We start from the raw sequence: 15,555 nt of genomic DNA, 5'->3' as shown, positions 1-15,555 counted from the left end.
TGAACTATAAAGGGATACAAGTAATGATATACAATTAGCTGAGCTAATTGAGCTAAACCTTTTGTTTTAAATGTCTATAATGTCTTGCTTTTTGTTTTAATGCTTTTAATGTCTCATGTAAAGCACCTTGAATTGCCCTGTGGCTGAAATGTGCTATATAAATAAACTTGCCTTGCCTTGAGCTAAAAGTAAATTAAATCAAAGTCATAAAGATACAGCTTTTTCCCTTTATCTTTAAACACCATTCTATTTCATTGCCATCCCTTTTTTGGCATCCTTTTTCTCACTTTATTCCCTCTATGGTTGTCACATCCAATCTTCTTGAATGAAAGCAATACGCATTAAACCAGAATTATATTTTCAAGTCAATTTTATTTATATATAGCACATGTTCATACAAGCAATTGGCTATTATATTTACTGGATAAATTGTGATACAGGTCTATCTCCCCTCCCGTCCTGAATCCATTACCCCCATATTGATGGGGCGCAATCAATTTGATCCTGTATCTCTCTCTCTATATATATATATATAAAAATTGTAGTTTTGTTTGTGTTTTTCCATTGTCTTTAGGACAGAAAGGGTTCTAATACATGTTTTCACAGTAACGTGACCTTTATTTTGAAATTCCTGACGACACCGCTACCGGATATGAGTTTAGGTTCACACAGTATCTAGCTAGAAATCTGACAGCTCCAGCTAGGTAAATGTAAGTTAGAAATTAAGCTAGGAAAGTTTGCTTTTTTTTCACACCAAACGACAACTCCAGAAGCTCTAGTAAGAGTTCTGCCAAAATGGTTTTGCTGACGATGATCGCTCGCGTGGCGGACGGACTACCACTTGCCGCATCTATGCAGGAGGACGAACAGGTTTGAATGAATAGTGGGCTACCTAGCAAGCTAACCGCCTAGATAGCTACAAGTATCCCTCAAGGGAAGCTAATGGTCGTCTTAACTTTATTAGGGAATCTGACCCACCAGGCGGCGTTACACGTTTATAGATAAGTCAATTACAAAATGTTGAATGATGATATGTTTGGCAACTGAAGCTCTACCGTTTCCTCGTTAGTCAGGAAGAGACTTGCAGCAGTACCAGAACCAGGCGAAGCAGCTATTCCGTAAACTCAACGCTCAGAGCCCCAATCGCTGTACCTTGGAGGCTGGGGGTGTGACATTCCAGTAAGTTGGTTTAACAGTACTATAATTAACTAATTTCCCTAAGCCCTGTGTACTTCCTTTCATGCATCAAAACAGATGTTTGAACTGAAATATGGTGTATGTTTTTTCATCCTTCCAATGTATTGATGAGCGAAGAGGAGAGGTGCACAAATACTGTACATACTTGTACCACAGTAATTTGAGATGTAGAACTACACATAGACTGGACATACGTGAACAAGATCATGCCAACTTTTAAGTTATTGAAAAACTTTAATGTGTAAGTTCACCTGTCTCTCAATTATTCTTGCTTGTCTCAACAGCTATGCAATAGAGCATGGCGTGTGCTACCTGGCTTTGTGTGAAGCTGCGTTTCCAAAAAGGCTGGTCTTTGGATACCTAGAGGACCTCCAAACAGAGTTCCACGATCAATATGGAAAGAAGGTCCCCACGGTTTCTCGGCCGTACAGTTTCATTGAGTTCGGTGAGATGTTTTCTCTACTCTCCGGGATCTTTTTCATAAAAAGGGGAGGAGAAAAAACTATTTGACACTGACATACATTGAGTTATCCTCGGATCAGGCAAAGAAGCCAAATTACACTATATTGATTGAAATACAACCTATCACCGAACCTGCCCTCAGACACCTACATCCAGAAGACCAAAAGGTCCTACATTGACAGCAGGGCCCGGAGAAATCTGGGCAACATCAACACAGAGCTGCAGGACGTCCAGAGAATCATGGTCGCCAACATTGAGGAGGTGCTGCAGCGAGGAGAGGCCTTGTCTGGTAATAACTTTACACAGCATAGTACCTACCTACCAAACAAATAAAGATTTAATTGCTGCTTGCATACAGTACAAACATTGATATCACTATTGATCACAGTGTAGGATTCTAACATGACCCCTTCTGACCTCATCCCTTCAGCTCTGGACTCCAAAGCCAGCAATCTGTCCAGCCTATCGAAGAAATACCGCAGTGATGCCAAATATCTCAACATCCGTTCTACCTATGCCAAAGTGGCAGCCGGGGCGGTGTTCGTCCTCACACTTATCATCTATGTGCGTTTCTGGTGGATTTGATAGACTGAATAGAAAATTGTGAAAGAGGGGAACAGAAAAGTTCAAAGTTCGAGATGTTCCTATCAGATGGTTGCATTTATGAACAGCAAAGTTCAAAGTTCGAGATGTTCCTACCAGATGGTTGCATTTATGAACAGCAAAGCTGAAGTTCTTAAGCGGATGCCTTGGGAGATGTGTGTTGAGTGAACAAACTCAAGTCCTTGTCAACTGTGAGTCATGTCTTTATAGCTTTGGTCCTGCCTATATGGGTGCAGGTACTGCCCTGCGTTTGCTAATGTGAACGATGGGACAGGCTGTGCATTCATAGCGCTTGCCTTTTCCCATGGGCTGGAGCACAAGGGATTCAAACATTATCTGTGTTTACATGATAGGATGAGAATTCCTTGCAAAGGTTCACTGTGAAGGAAAACTCATCCAAGCAATATAAAATTGTCTTAAGTATGAAATGACCTATAGAAAAAGGTTGTTTATTGTTTACAAATTTACATAAATGTAAGCTGTTGAATAAAGTATATTTACTCAGTTCTTTTCACTGTTTTGTATGATTAGTACTAAATGCATTAGTACTGTATGCATTCTGATAATTATATTACTGACACTCCATTCCTGCATACACACACCGACAAAGGTCCAATGTTCACTGACGAGAGCTCAAACACGTTCATACTTGAATTGCGTGCGCACACACAAGCCTCTTCATATTCCTCTCCAGGATGATGATTGAGCCGATGGTCAACAGGTCTACACCACAAAATCAAAATCATCCCTCTGCAAAAGAAGACAGGAGTTAGGCCTATCATTCAACTCATGTCTGAGGGGTAGCCAGTGATATGGAACATTACCTTAGTAAACTGAACAGTCCTATCTTCCTATCTTATACACAATAATCATCAACTCAGATGTGATAACATTGTATTTTCTTATCACAAATATGACAACATGAATGGTCCTGTAGAAAGCAACACAAATTTCAAAGTCCAGGCAAAACGGCAACGTAAAGTCAAACAGATTGCCAGCGTTTTCTTACCTCATCGTTGTAATTCATGACATGCTGTTTGATCTTGGAAGAGTCGACCCAAGTAACAAAGTCTTCCATATTTCTGAGGATAGGTACAGACAAAGAATTAGAATTTACAGAGAGAGACAGAAATACAGCAGGTAAGCAGGCAAAAACACAAACCTTGTGACAAGGAAGGCTGGGTCTGTGACGATCTCTGGTCCCACACGTATATCTGATACACAATCAAGGACCCAACTGCCAAACATTGTTACCACCAAAACACAAACTAAAAGAACACTACCTACAGGGTACATTTCACTACCATATCAGTGTGCAATATGAGGTCCCCACCCCCTCCCCCTCCTCTATCTCGGATACGTCCTTGCTCAATAAAGGTGATGGCTGTCTTCAGGTTCTGGGCCATACGTAGGCTCACCACTATAGTGGGCAGTCGTCTCCTGGGGGTCACAGAGATGGGAGAGAGAATGAAGCCATGTAAGAATGCATGAGCAACATTGAAACAGGATAGATGAAATGCCTGTCTTGTTAAGGTGGGTTTATAGTCAATCGTCCGGCATGTCAGTCAAATGACTATTGAACCAACCTTTACCGTTATTACAAATAAGGCTGGGAGATTCAGATCATTATTTGTCGCATGCAAACATACAGTGTACAACCACAGTCAAATGTTACTGCTAGCTCTGTGATGTGCTCAAATGTTACAAACAAATAGCACAATCTACATGGAGCCGACACGATGGCTGCAGTTCGGTCCGTGCCATCTTGGAAAGGCTGAGTTACCTGCAGAAGGAGGAGGCTGTGACCTTATCTGCGAGAGCCAGGTTCTGTTTGGTGGGGATTAGGCCGGTGCCGTACCTTAGAAAAGACATATCATTCATTACTCTGGTGACTCCCTTGGATGGAATTACTCTGGAATTAACCCAAACAACACTCATACTTTGGTAAATGATGCCTGTGTTTTGACAAAGTAAACTGAAGCTTTGCAGATCATCACTCCTGACCGTTGATCATTACAGGGCGGAGTGTATACTGTATGTGAATGTGGAGTATCCCTGTGCCTTTAATCTGGTCTAGCTAGCTTTCTTCTCTTATGAAAAGCGAAAGCGGAAAAAAGTGAAGCATTTCATTGAACAGTGATCTACTCAAACCTGTCTCGCTCTTCTAACACTCACAGTTTCTCCAGCAGTAAAGATGTACTGTGGACTCTGAAAGCATCCTTCTCATTAAGATCACGGATCTTCTGGGTGAGCTCTCTGATGTTTCGACTCAGCTTGTTGTACCTGTAGGAGATAAATTCAAATTATATTTAAGTACTTCAACGGTGTTCATACGTGGTACATCTCTGGATTTACTGTCCCAAATCAACCTTTAACCAATCTCTATAACGACCCCTGCCCATTTGTGGAGATCCGAGTGGATTGGACAGGCAATACCCATGTATTACCACATAACTTAACTGACGAATAGCCTCATCACCCACACGTTTAGCTAGCTAGCTAACGCTATGTGGTTTTGCTGGGCTAAGTCAGCTTTGCTGTCCTGCTGTTACCATAACGAGTAACTAACGTTAGCTAGTTGGCTAACTTTAACGTTAAAGGTTGGCCTTGAAACCACAGAAAATAATAATCAACAATTGCTTCAACATGAACAGTGAATGGCTGGTGCCGCATGCTCACTTGGTGTAGTCTTCTCTCTTCTCGATGTGATACCTCCGCAACACTTTCACCTCGTGTAGGTTGTTGTCTACCTCCCAGTTGATAAAGTCTACCTTCTTCAATAGTTTTTGCTCGTGGAATTTTAATTTACGAACCATTTTTCCAAAGCAGAGTTTAAACTATACACATAAAGATGAAAGTAAGAGAGATGGCTGTGTAGCAACAACGATACTAGCTTCTTCCTCGTCTTCTTCTGTGGTGGTTCTAGCGCTACAGGAAGCACGTGTGCAAGAGAGATCTCTAGTGTCGGCTAGGTCTGGGCAGCAATACCGATAGTATTCCCTGTAAATTGAAGCACGGCATTTACATCGCATGAGCCTCACATCCCTTAAATCTACAAAAAAAATACGTTTACAAATGTTAACTTAATAGGGAATAATTTTTTACGTCTCTCTTGTAGCCAAGCCATGTTCTATTCTTTATACTCCCGCGCGGCAGGTGTCGCCAAATACGCACGCCATTGCCAAAAAAATTAAGTAGAGAAGAACTGGAACTACAGGTATGTTAGGCGAAAAGTGGAATGTCAAAATTGAAGTTAAAGTATAGCTGGGTTTACGGGCTAGGTATCAGGCGTTATCTGATTAGGCTTCGCAGAGGCAATGCTCCAGGTTATAGCAAACTGAGTGCTGAAACGGAATCGTTACAGGAACTAGGCAGTTTTGTGTAGAGAGGACTATCATCGAATGAGTTACCCTAATCCAGGATCACCCACGTCCCCTCCAGTGATTGAATCGTTCAGGTACAGTAATGCCAATGTTTCCTCGTATCTTGTATTGAGTTGATTTCCATTCAAATTCCAGTGGTTTTACACGCGCTCCTCTGACAGAAATCAGTGCGCAAATAAAAGTTATGATGCTAGTTACATTTTCGTTACCGAGGCAAACATGGCTATGTGCATTGTTGAGTTTTTGGACAACTGGCCTCATAGGCTACACATTAATGATTACTTTGAGTACGTAACTTTCATTTAGAATAAGATGCACATTTAAGTTCTGAACATTGCTCGTTTTTTGGTAAAATGTAAGAATCAGGACTCCAGCCTCCTGTATGTTTACAGAGAGATTGGCCTTTAAAGACAATTCAAATAGACCCAGAGAAAGAAATACTTCTCCCCTTACACCAGGATCCACCACATAGATTGCTTCCTGGTAACGCTCGTTGACACGTTTCAATATTTGTTTCTCATGCCAACACCCATCAGAATTAATAGGTGTGCCTTTATTGTTAGGGGCCATGTGATCAGGTGTGTATTGGATAATGGGACTATGTTGTAGTGAGATATCAGTTTCTTATTTATCCTGAATACAATGTGTGGCAAGCTTATGGATCGTCTGTACTAGTGGTATAGACCTGTTTGTTGTCTGTCACAGACAAGACTTCATGGTTTTGTCCACGCTTCATGGTTTTGTCAGTTTCGCTGCTCTGACTGTCGCTCTATGATGTCATAATTGCCCGCATCTTTTAGGCTACCTATTTTGATTTACTACAAGCACCATCCATCCATCCTCAATCAAGCCAAGAAATCTGAGGAGTTGGAAAACTGGTTTAAGCTAAGCTCTGCAGGTGAGGCTGACAAAGGTAGGGGAGGCAAGACAGACGGACCAGAGGGAAAGGACCCAGAAAGGTCCATCAAGGTCGGACGTGGGGGCAGATGGGAGTCTTTTCGGTCGGTTAGCCACACGTCAACGGGCCAGAAAGAAACGTGTGAAACTGGTGCTTGCCTGGACAGACTAGTTGTCCACTAGCTCCACTTGATGTGGTCGTCCTGCTCGAGTCCTCTGACAGAACATTTAGTGCATGGTAGGCGGACTGGAGGGGGCAGTGAGGGCTGGAGGCATGAGGGTCTGGCCCAGCTGACCTGGACCACTAGCTGGGCATGTTCACGCTGAGAGGCAATTCTCAGTGCAGACTACAGTTGTAGCCCCTTATTTTATGGTCAGAATTGTAATAGAAATATTGGTTTTAAAATATCATATGATTAAACCATTGGGCATGCAACATACCCCTACCTGAACAGTTATACTACATACCCCTACCTGAACAGTTACAAGTTTTGAGGTTTATAAGTCATTTGGCCCGAAATGGTCAGGACCAAAGCTATTGAGATCGGCCTCATTTGAAGTCCCTATTCCGGGCTGTCGCATCACAACTTCTAGTATTTCAAGTGTGCGTGTGTGTGTGTGTGTGTGTGTGTGTGTGTTTTACCAGTTACCACCACGGGGCGATGTGTGAGGCTGACAGAGAAGGATGTGTCACAGTTGCCTATTCTCTCAGGAATCATCTTATCCCACAAGAAGCTGGGAAAACTATTGAGAAGGTTTTGGTGCCTCTGGCTGTGTACTGTATACGTGTGTGTAGTGGCCAGTCCCCCAGATCCTCTCTTGGTCCTACTGTAGGCAGTGCTCCTCCCTTGGACACACACAGAGGGGGCTTGTGTGTCTGTGCCCCGGGAGCCGCAGCCTGAGAGGGGCCACAAGGAGACCAGTGTGCCCCACATACCACACATCTCCCTGGCCTCACATAACACAGCATGCTGGCTTCAACAGTGTTACCTCCTCCCTGCCTCCTGTAGCAAACTCGGAAGAGAACACACAGGCTTCAGATTGAGGTGTAGAAGAGAATGCAGGCTTCAGATGTATGTATATGGTAGGAAGATCACGCTCTTATTTACCTAGGAGACTGTAGTTTCCCTAACCCTAAGGAGGAAGGGTAAACTGGACAGCGTATTAGAGAGGCACAATTAATCATGTAGTAAGCATTATTATGATTTTAGCCTCTGTGATATAGCCTACTAATCGCTAATGTACGCGATTAGGGTGCACTTTGTAAAACATCAAACCGGTAAATCTTGCTAGGCGATAAGGAATCAGTCGCTTCAAGAGGTGGCTAGTCAAGTTCAAGTTTTCAACTATTCAAGTCTCTGACACTCCCAGTGTCCCTGATTCACTTTGCACTGGTTCTGTCTGCAATGTGGGGTATTTTGAAACCCTCTTAATAGGGATGCACCGATATGAACATTTTGGGCGATACCGAAAACGGATATTAACATTGCTGTTATGGCCGATAACCGATATTTACCGATGTTGATATGATCTGTATGAAAACGAAATGAACTAAAAGTTTCTATGATAATCAAATGTTATACATACTGAAAACGTTTAGAAAAGCCGATAAATCAGATTTATCACATTGTTTCCTCTCAAAAACAACACATACAACAGCAGGTACACAGAAATAATTATCGGCTGTTCACATCTGCCCTGTTTTGCACATTGGACCGATACCGCTATATTAAAAAATGACTAACATCAGCCGATACCGATATGATTGTCGATATATCGTGCATCCCTACCTCTAAATGTTTCCACACAGTTTTAGAAATGAAAGCTGGGAGAGTGTCCTCAGTCTCTAGTTGAGTGAAGCGTTTAGAGGCTGACTTATGAGTGTAATTCAGACCTGTCAGAACTAGAGATGTGCCCAGAAGAGACTGAGATATACAGATAGACTGACCTGGCCATCACCATTGAAGACACAGTGGTGACCCCGACTCGGACTGCGAGGAATCTGGGTGTGACCCTGCATGACCAACTGTCGTTTTCCGCACATGTCACATCCGTCACACGCTCCTGCAGATTCATGCTCTACAACATCAGGAGGATTCGCCCTTTCCTCACTGACGAAACGGCGCAGGTGCTCATCCAGGCCCTGGTCATCTCCCGCCTGGACTTCTGCAACTCCTTCCTCGCTGGGGCCCCGGCGTCAGCCATTAAACCTCTGGAACTTGTCCAGAAAGCTGCTGCTCGCCTGGTGTTCAACCACCCCAAGTTCTCCCACACAACTTCCCTCCTTCATTCCCTACACTGGCTCCCTGTAGCGGCTTGCATCCAGTTTAAAACTCTGGTGCTAACCTACAGGGCAATGAAAGGAACAGCCCCCTCCTACCTCCAGGCCATGGTCAAACCCTACACCCCCTCCCGACCGCAATGCTCTGCTACCTCGGGGCGACTGTTTGCTCCATCACTCCGAGGCCCCTGCAGTCGATCGACGCGGTCATGGCTCTTCTCTGTCCTGGCCCTGCAGTGGTGGAATGAACTGCCCACTGATGTCAGGACAGCAGAGTCGCTGCCCATCTTTCGTCGCAGGCTCAAAACTCATCTCTTCAAGAAGTACTACAACAATCCTCCCTCCTAAGCACTTATTGTATTGTATTGTATTACACTGCACTTTAGATTGCTATTCTTGCACTTTGCCTTCAGTACTAGATTATGCTCTTAGTCACTTGTTTTAGAGAGAAGATGCACTTGTGAGTTCTAGCTGAGTTCTAGTTCTAAATGACTAATGTAAATACAGTAGAATATAAAGACAAACAAGTCAGTCGAGGAGGGTGTTGCCGGTTTAGCAGGACATGTTGCGGAGTAGAAGAGCAGCTCCTTTGCATTTCTGTCTCCTGGTCAGACCGGGCTAGGATGTGGAAAGGAGCCTCACGGGTTAAAGTGACACGAGAGGGAATTTCCAACAGGAGCAACATTGCTGCTGCCCACGGAATATGGTTGGTCTGTCTGTTCTGCTGTCTGTTGGTTTGAGTTGCTCGATGATGAGGAATTTTGGATTGTTATGGACAAGGAGTGGATTATGCATTTGTAGTGCCCTTGAGAAACGGTGTGCATTGTGTAAAGTGTTTGGTAAATTATTGTCTAGGCTAAATTGATAAAGGTTACTGATAACTGATACTTAGTAGGCCTCAGGTGTGTTGAATAAGTCATGTTGGTGGCACAGTTTAATATGGAACTAGGTTGAGTATTACACAAGAATAGAACTGCACAATTAATTGTGCATTAATCATAATCACAATTATGACCTCTGTGATTAACTCAGATCAAAAGGCCACAATTAATGCAATTCGGTTTTGCATTGAGTGAGCTGGTGGCATGATGTACCAGTCATGATGGACGTGCTCTCTATGAGTCATCATTTAGGCTGTCTGACCCTTCACATGCATTTCCACCGAGTGCGCTGTGAGCAATTTCACTGATAGACAGATAGCAGATAGCATAGCCTACATTTCTGTTCTGTTTTTTGTTTTTTTCACCACAGAAAATGTACTTAAAATGGGAAATATTCATCGCAATTACTGTGTCAGGCAAATCGCAATTATTACTTCATTGGAATCGTGCAGCCCTACACAAGAAAACTAGAAATGGACCAGGAAGCTAGGCATTGATATCCTGTCCTGTGGTATTGGTGCTTGGAACTTTGTCGTAGATGAGACATTTCTAACTAGAAAAGGTACATTTCCTCAGTAGTTAAGCTTTTTCAACCAAGTCTCAGTCTGTATCTTAAAAAAAGAGCAAGTAGTGATCAAAGGCGTATTTTAACCTTAGACTTCCATTCATTGTTTGGCCTCCTTGAGCTGCCATACTATCAAAAGTGTAAATTATATCAAAATAAAAAGTCATAGCCGCAAGAAGCATGTAAAGCTGCACTGAAAGTTTAAATGGTGATAATAGCTTAAATAGTTTAAGAGGAGATACCGAAGGTATCGTAGGCCACAGTAAGAGGCAAAATAGTGGGTGGATGAATAATAATAATAAGTTTGCTGAAGACCAATAGTGGTCTTGCTTTCAGCAAGTGCACTAACTAGTTTCAGGAAATTAGACTTACAGTATTTCAAATGTGTCCACTTCAAGGATTTGACCAAAATGTAGCCTGTCTTTCATTTTGCCTCCACATACCTTTTCTTGTCACCCTTGGTTTCGTCTTCTGGTCTCAAGGACGTCCCCCCTGCGGCGGCCATGTCGTCGCCCGCGTCCTCTGCCCGGCTGAAGTACCTGTCCCTCGGGGTGCTGGTGTTGCAGACCACCTCCCTGGTGCTGACCATGCGCTACTCGCGCACGCTGCAGGCCGAGGGACCCCGCTACCTGGCCTCCTCCGCCGTGGTGTCCGCCGAGCTGCTCAAGATCCTCAGCTGCATCCTGCTCGTCTTCAAAGACCACAGTGAGATGTTGTTGTTGCTGTTGTTTTTGTCGTTGTTGTCGTCGTCGCCATTGCTGTCGTTGCTGTTGCTATTGCTGCTGTTGTTGTTGTTGTTGTTGTTGTTGTTGGTGTTGGTCTGCCAGTCCGTCTGTCCATCTGTGTCCTCGCCCTCTCACTGGGCACCCCCCCTCACCTAGTCTCTCTGTCTCTCGCCCTCACCCTTAGACTTCAGCGTGCGGTCGTTGAACAGCGTGATAAAGGACGAGATCCTGAACAAGCCCATGGAGACGTTGAAGCTGGCGATCCCCTCGGGGATCTACACGCTCCAGAACAACCTCCTCTACGTGGCCCTGTCCAACCTGGACGCAGCCACCTACCAGGTGACCTACCAGCTGAAGATCCTGACCACAGCTCTGTTCTCCGTGTCCATGCTGGGTAAGCGACTGGGCGTCTACCAGTGGCTGTCCCTGCTCATCCTCATGGCCGGCATCGCTCTCGTTCAGGTGACAACACAAGGCGCTCGATAAACAGATTTACTCGACTCCGATTTACTCAATTTACTCATGTACTGTGTGTACAGTAAGTGTAACGCGTCTGGTGCTCGGCGTGCGGCTGCACGGTTGTCTCCACAGTGGCCCACAGAGCCCGTGGTGGACTCGTCACAGAAGCCTCTGTCCGCAGGCTCCCAGTTGGTCGGCGTGGTGGCGGTGCTGTTCGCCTGCTTCTCCAGCGGCTTCGCTGGGGTCTACTTTGAAAAGATCCTCAAGGAGACCAAACAGAGCGTGTGGGTCCGAAACATCCAGCTAGGTCAGCTGTCTCAAATTCAAATAAGCTTTATTGGCATGACAGGTGAAAAAAAAAAACAACAACAACAATTCAATTTCTAATATAATAACATCTGTCTCTCTCTCTATATATATATATATATATATATATATATCTCTTGCTCTTTCGTTCTCTTTCTCTCACTCCCCCTTTGTTTTTCTTGTCTTGACGATGTCATATTGAATATCTCTCTATACTGTACATGTGTGTTATGGTTTTGGGTACATTGCTGTCTCGTCAGCTAGCTGCCGGCCAAGACTTCCCATCCGGACTGCAGAATATTACAGAATTCAGAAAATGTTAGGAGGAAAAAAATTTGTTCCAGTATTTAGAAATCTAGTGTAGCATTTTTTTTTCTTCCAATATTGATGCAACCCCAAAAACTATTGAGATGGAAATAACTTCATTAGGAACAATTTACCGACCCCAAATATGTGCGTTCGGCCAGCGGGTTCTAAAGACATTATAAATCCATCTGTCAGCTTATCATTAGCAAGTAGCCCACAACCCGATGCAGGAGTCAGGCTTACCTCGCTCACAAAGCTGTGCTTGCTTCACTGATTGTGCACGGAATAGCAGCAGCCTAGGTCCTAGGATACAGTAGGTGAAGGGTAATTCCGTCTATGAATGGAATGCGGCCTGTGCCATACCTTCATGTAATAATGGAGACAAGCTCATAACTCTCATTTAACTTTTTTCCCACATGCTCTTATGACTCGTTGCATGCCTTGTGTAATAGCGACACCTACAATTGTAATTGTATGATTGGCAACGGTAATCGTGTCATTGCAATGCATACTTAATTAAAACTGTGGTTTTCCAAAATGCCATTGAAATCAAAATATCTGGACCGCACCATGGTGGCTGGCTGCAGTATACAGTAGGTGTTAGGAGTCTGTTAGTCTGGCTCATCAGATGTAGGTTTTTTAGATGAGCCTCTCATTGGTGCCGCTCAACTCCAGCGGCACCAATCAGATTCGATCTCCCGACACTATTTTGCAAGGGCACCGTTGGAAAAAAAACAACACGCTTAGTTAGCATTGCCCAAGATGATTGTGATTGGTTTAAAGATAAGTGATATACAGAGTGATATACAGAGGGATATACAGAGTTTTTTCCCTATCTCAGAATTATAAGGGACACAGCGAGACCGTTCTCCAGCGCTGGCACAGCATGAAACGAAGTGTGGTTAAAGATACGGCTATGCAAGACTAGGAGTCTACTGATATAGGCCAATAAAAATAACATTGATGTTTGTATGAAAGGGAAAATATTAAACAATAATGTGCTAATAAGCTTTAAATAGATGGGGTTTTTTATTTGAAAATCTGGCCCCCACAGGGTCCGCTTGGAACAATTCTGTCCCTTGGACAAATGTAATTGATGACCCCTGCACTTGCTTTGCTCCGCTGCCAAATAGCTCAGTGTCTGTGCGTCCAGCGTGTGTGGCGAGTTTGATCTCATTTATAGCCTCTGTTTATAAGATGTAGTTTCAAGTTGTCAAATCCTACAGAAATCCCCAAGATGAGACGTGCGTTCTAAAACTAGCGTCTTGTCTCTTGTCTTGTCTGGACGGATTAACGCTCCCTATAAACCATTAAAGGTATTCGGCTATTTCAATGACATCAACACATAGCTCCCTATAAACTATGAAAGGCATTCAGCTATTTCAATGGCGTTAACACATATTTAAAGTAGTATTTATAGGACAATATGACCGATTGTAACTTAATCTGTCCAACATGTCAAGCAATCAAACTGAATCGAGACAGTAGCCTGGCACGGCTCCGGAATGGTGTGGCTATGGGGGAGAACGTGCAGGAACCCGGACATTAACGCGCAAAATACGCACTTGACTTCGCGCTCGCCTTGCTAAACAGCAAGTATACTGCAGGCTTAAGGGGGAGGAGCCTGAGCTCTCCAGCCCAGAGGAGAGGGAAGATGTAAAAGAAGTTTGGAAAGGGAAGAAGGAATGCATGGAATTGAGGACGGGGTTGAGCAACAACACGACCCCCCAGAGGAGAAGGGAAGAAGCTTACATTACAAGAAGATCACATTTGAACATGTTACTGGCACATGTCCCAGAGGCAGTGATCTTGAGTGGGTGCGGCCTGTATTGTCCTGGAACAATGCTACTACTACCGAGTTGCACGAAAGATTGAGGTCACTGAAATGCAATGACTTTCAGACAGTTGTGACCCGCAGCAAAACGCTGTCCATAGGGAGAGTTTATCTGTTCTCTGTACAACCGGAAACCCACACAAACACGTGCACAGAGATACGGTCCGGATCTGTAGCTGCCGCAACGCCAAAAGCTTACCGAGTGAACGGTTAAGCTTACCGTTGACCTTTCGCTTTTTAATGTCTTATTGAGTGTCTCTCTGTATGCATGTGTGTTATGGTTTTGGTTACATTGCTGTCTCTTTTATCAGAGGCCCTTCCTTGAGGGTTGGTCTCTCTGTCTGTATTCAGCATTTCTGCTCCTCTGCTCTATTTTTCTCACGTGAGAATCATAAGTCGTTGACATTTAAATGTCAACAACAGCAACAACAATAAAATGGTCAATAAAATGGTTGAATGAATGTATCTCTTCTGTCCTCCCCTCCTAGGTTTATTCGGAGTGGTGTTTGGTCTCATGGGAGTGTTCGTGTACGATGGGGAGAGGGTGAGAGAGTCCGGAATGTTCCAAGGCTACAACGGTCTCACCTGCGCAGTTGTGATCTTGCAGGTTTGTAGCTTCCATTATCTTGCCACTTCTTGTCAATTATTTTCGGGCATGGCCGTTTTGGTGTGGCTCGTTCCTAGCTGACTCTGTGAACGCTTGTGTTCTTCAGGCTATTGGGGGGCTGGTCATAGCAACTGTTATTAAGTATGCAGACAACATCCTGAAAGGGTTTGCCACGTCCGTGTCAATCATCCTGTCAACACTCATCTCATACTTTTTGCTGGACGACTTTGACCCCACCAGGTACACGCACATGTGCACACACTCACACTTTGTTTCCTCAAATGTGTCGTGAAGTGGGATTCCCATAAAACAGCCGAGGCCGTTTTAGAACGAAATTTGATTGTTTCATGACGTCAAAGGTTTCAAGTTGTCTTGAGTATTTCCGTAGGATTTGACGAGACGAGCGCTCTAAAAGTCTTGTCTCAGCTGTTATATGTGAACCCGGCTTAATAGGTTTGTCTTATAAAGGTGGTTTAGAAGTTAGGATGGGGATAGAGGGTAAGGGGACATTCTCATCTATAACAGACACATTTTTAATTCTTATTGTTCATTCAAGTAAAAAAGCTTTAAGTAATTTCTTGTGCTTCTGCTGTGATCATTTTTTCACTGTAAACCCTGACTCATGCTCCCCCCCAGTGTGTTCTTCCTGGGGGCAGTGCTGGTCATTGCTGCTACCTTTCTCTACGGCTATGACCAAAAGCCCACCTCCAACCCCTCTAAGGTGTAGAGGGGGGGGGACCCTGAGCTCGCCAACCCAGAGGAGAAAGAAGAGGGAGAGGAGGTACGGAGGGGGGTGAAGGAATGCATGGAATTGAGGATGGCATTGAGCAACAACTACAACACCCAGAGGAGAAGAAAAGAAGCAAGATTACATTTGAAGACGTTACTGGCATAACAGTCAACAGTCCTAGAGACAGTGACCTACAGTGGGTGTGGCCTGTATTGTTCTAGCACAATGGTACTGTTGAGTTGCACAAAAGATTAAGGTCACTGAAATGCAATGACTTTCTTTTTCAGACAGTCGTGTAATGTGCATTCAACAAAGTTGG

The 15,555-nt window shown here is 44.0% G+C and overlaps 3 protein-coding genes across 3 annotated transcripts; 2 read left to right on the top strand and 1 right to left on the bottom strand.

Annotated features, from left to right (window-relative positions):
• The first annotated feature begins 757 nt into the window (after nt 1–757).
• On the top strand, nt 758–2,475 carry sec22ba (SEC22 homolog B, vesicle trafficking protein a). The gene is made up of 5 exons (XM_084458086.1): nt 758–870; nt 1,070–1,179; nt 1,482–1,642; nt 1,802–1,948; nt 2,090–2,475. The coding sequence occupies exons 1-5, from the start codon at nt 796–798 to the stop codon at nt 2,242–2,244; spliced, it is 648 nt and encodes a 215-aa protein (XP_084314212.1). The 5' UTR covers nt 758–795; the 3' UTR covers nt 2,245–2,475.
• A 220-nt stretch (nt 2,476–2,695) lies between these two features.
• Nucleotides 2,696–5,160, bottom strand: imp3 (IMP U3 small nucleolar ribonucleoprotein 3). The gene is made up of 7 exons (XM_084458089.1): nt 4,942–5,160; nt 4,438–4,545; nt 4,046–4,120; nt 3,623–3,702; nt 3,425–3,476; nt 3,272–3,344; nt 2,696–3,012 (listed from the first exon to the last, which is right to left on the bottom strand). Exons 1-7 carry the CDS (start codon nt 5,076–5,078, stop codon nt 2,986–2,988), a joined length of 552 nt encoding a protein of 183 aa, XP_084314215.1. The 5' UTR covers nt 5,079–5,160; the 3' UTR covers nt 2,696–2,985.
• Nucleotides 5,161–5,615: 455 nt separating this feature from the next.
• On the top strand, nt 5,616–15,233 carry slc35a3b (solute carrier family 35 member A3b; the record flags this gene model as incomplete). Its single annotated transcript, XM_084458079.1, has 7 exons — nt 5,616–5,719; nt 10,752–10,974; nt 11,179–11,456; nt 11,586–11,760; nt 14,388–14,506; nt 14,613–14,746; nt 15,143–15,233. The coding sequence occupies exons 2-7, from the start codon at nt 10,773–10,775 to the stop codon at nt 15,231–15,233; spliced, it is 999 nt and encodes a 332-aa protein (XP_084314205.1). The 5' UTR covers nt 5,616–5,719; nt 10,752–10,772.
• Between the last annotated feature and the right edge of the window lie 322 nt (nt 15,234–15,555).

This window comes from Borostomias antarcticus (genome assembly GCF_949987555.1).
Source record: "Borostomias antarcticus genome assembly, chromosome: 24".
Classification (NCBI taxonomy): Eukaryota; Metazoa; Chordata; class Actinopteri; order Stomiiformes; family Stomiidae; genus Borostomias; species Borostomias antarcticus.
This window is presented reverse-complemented; position numbering and strand designations above follow the sequence as displayed.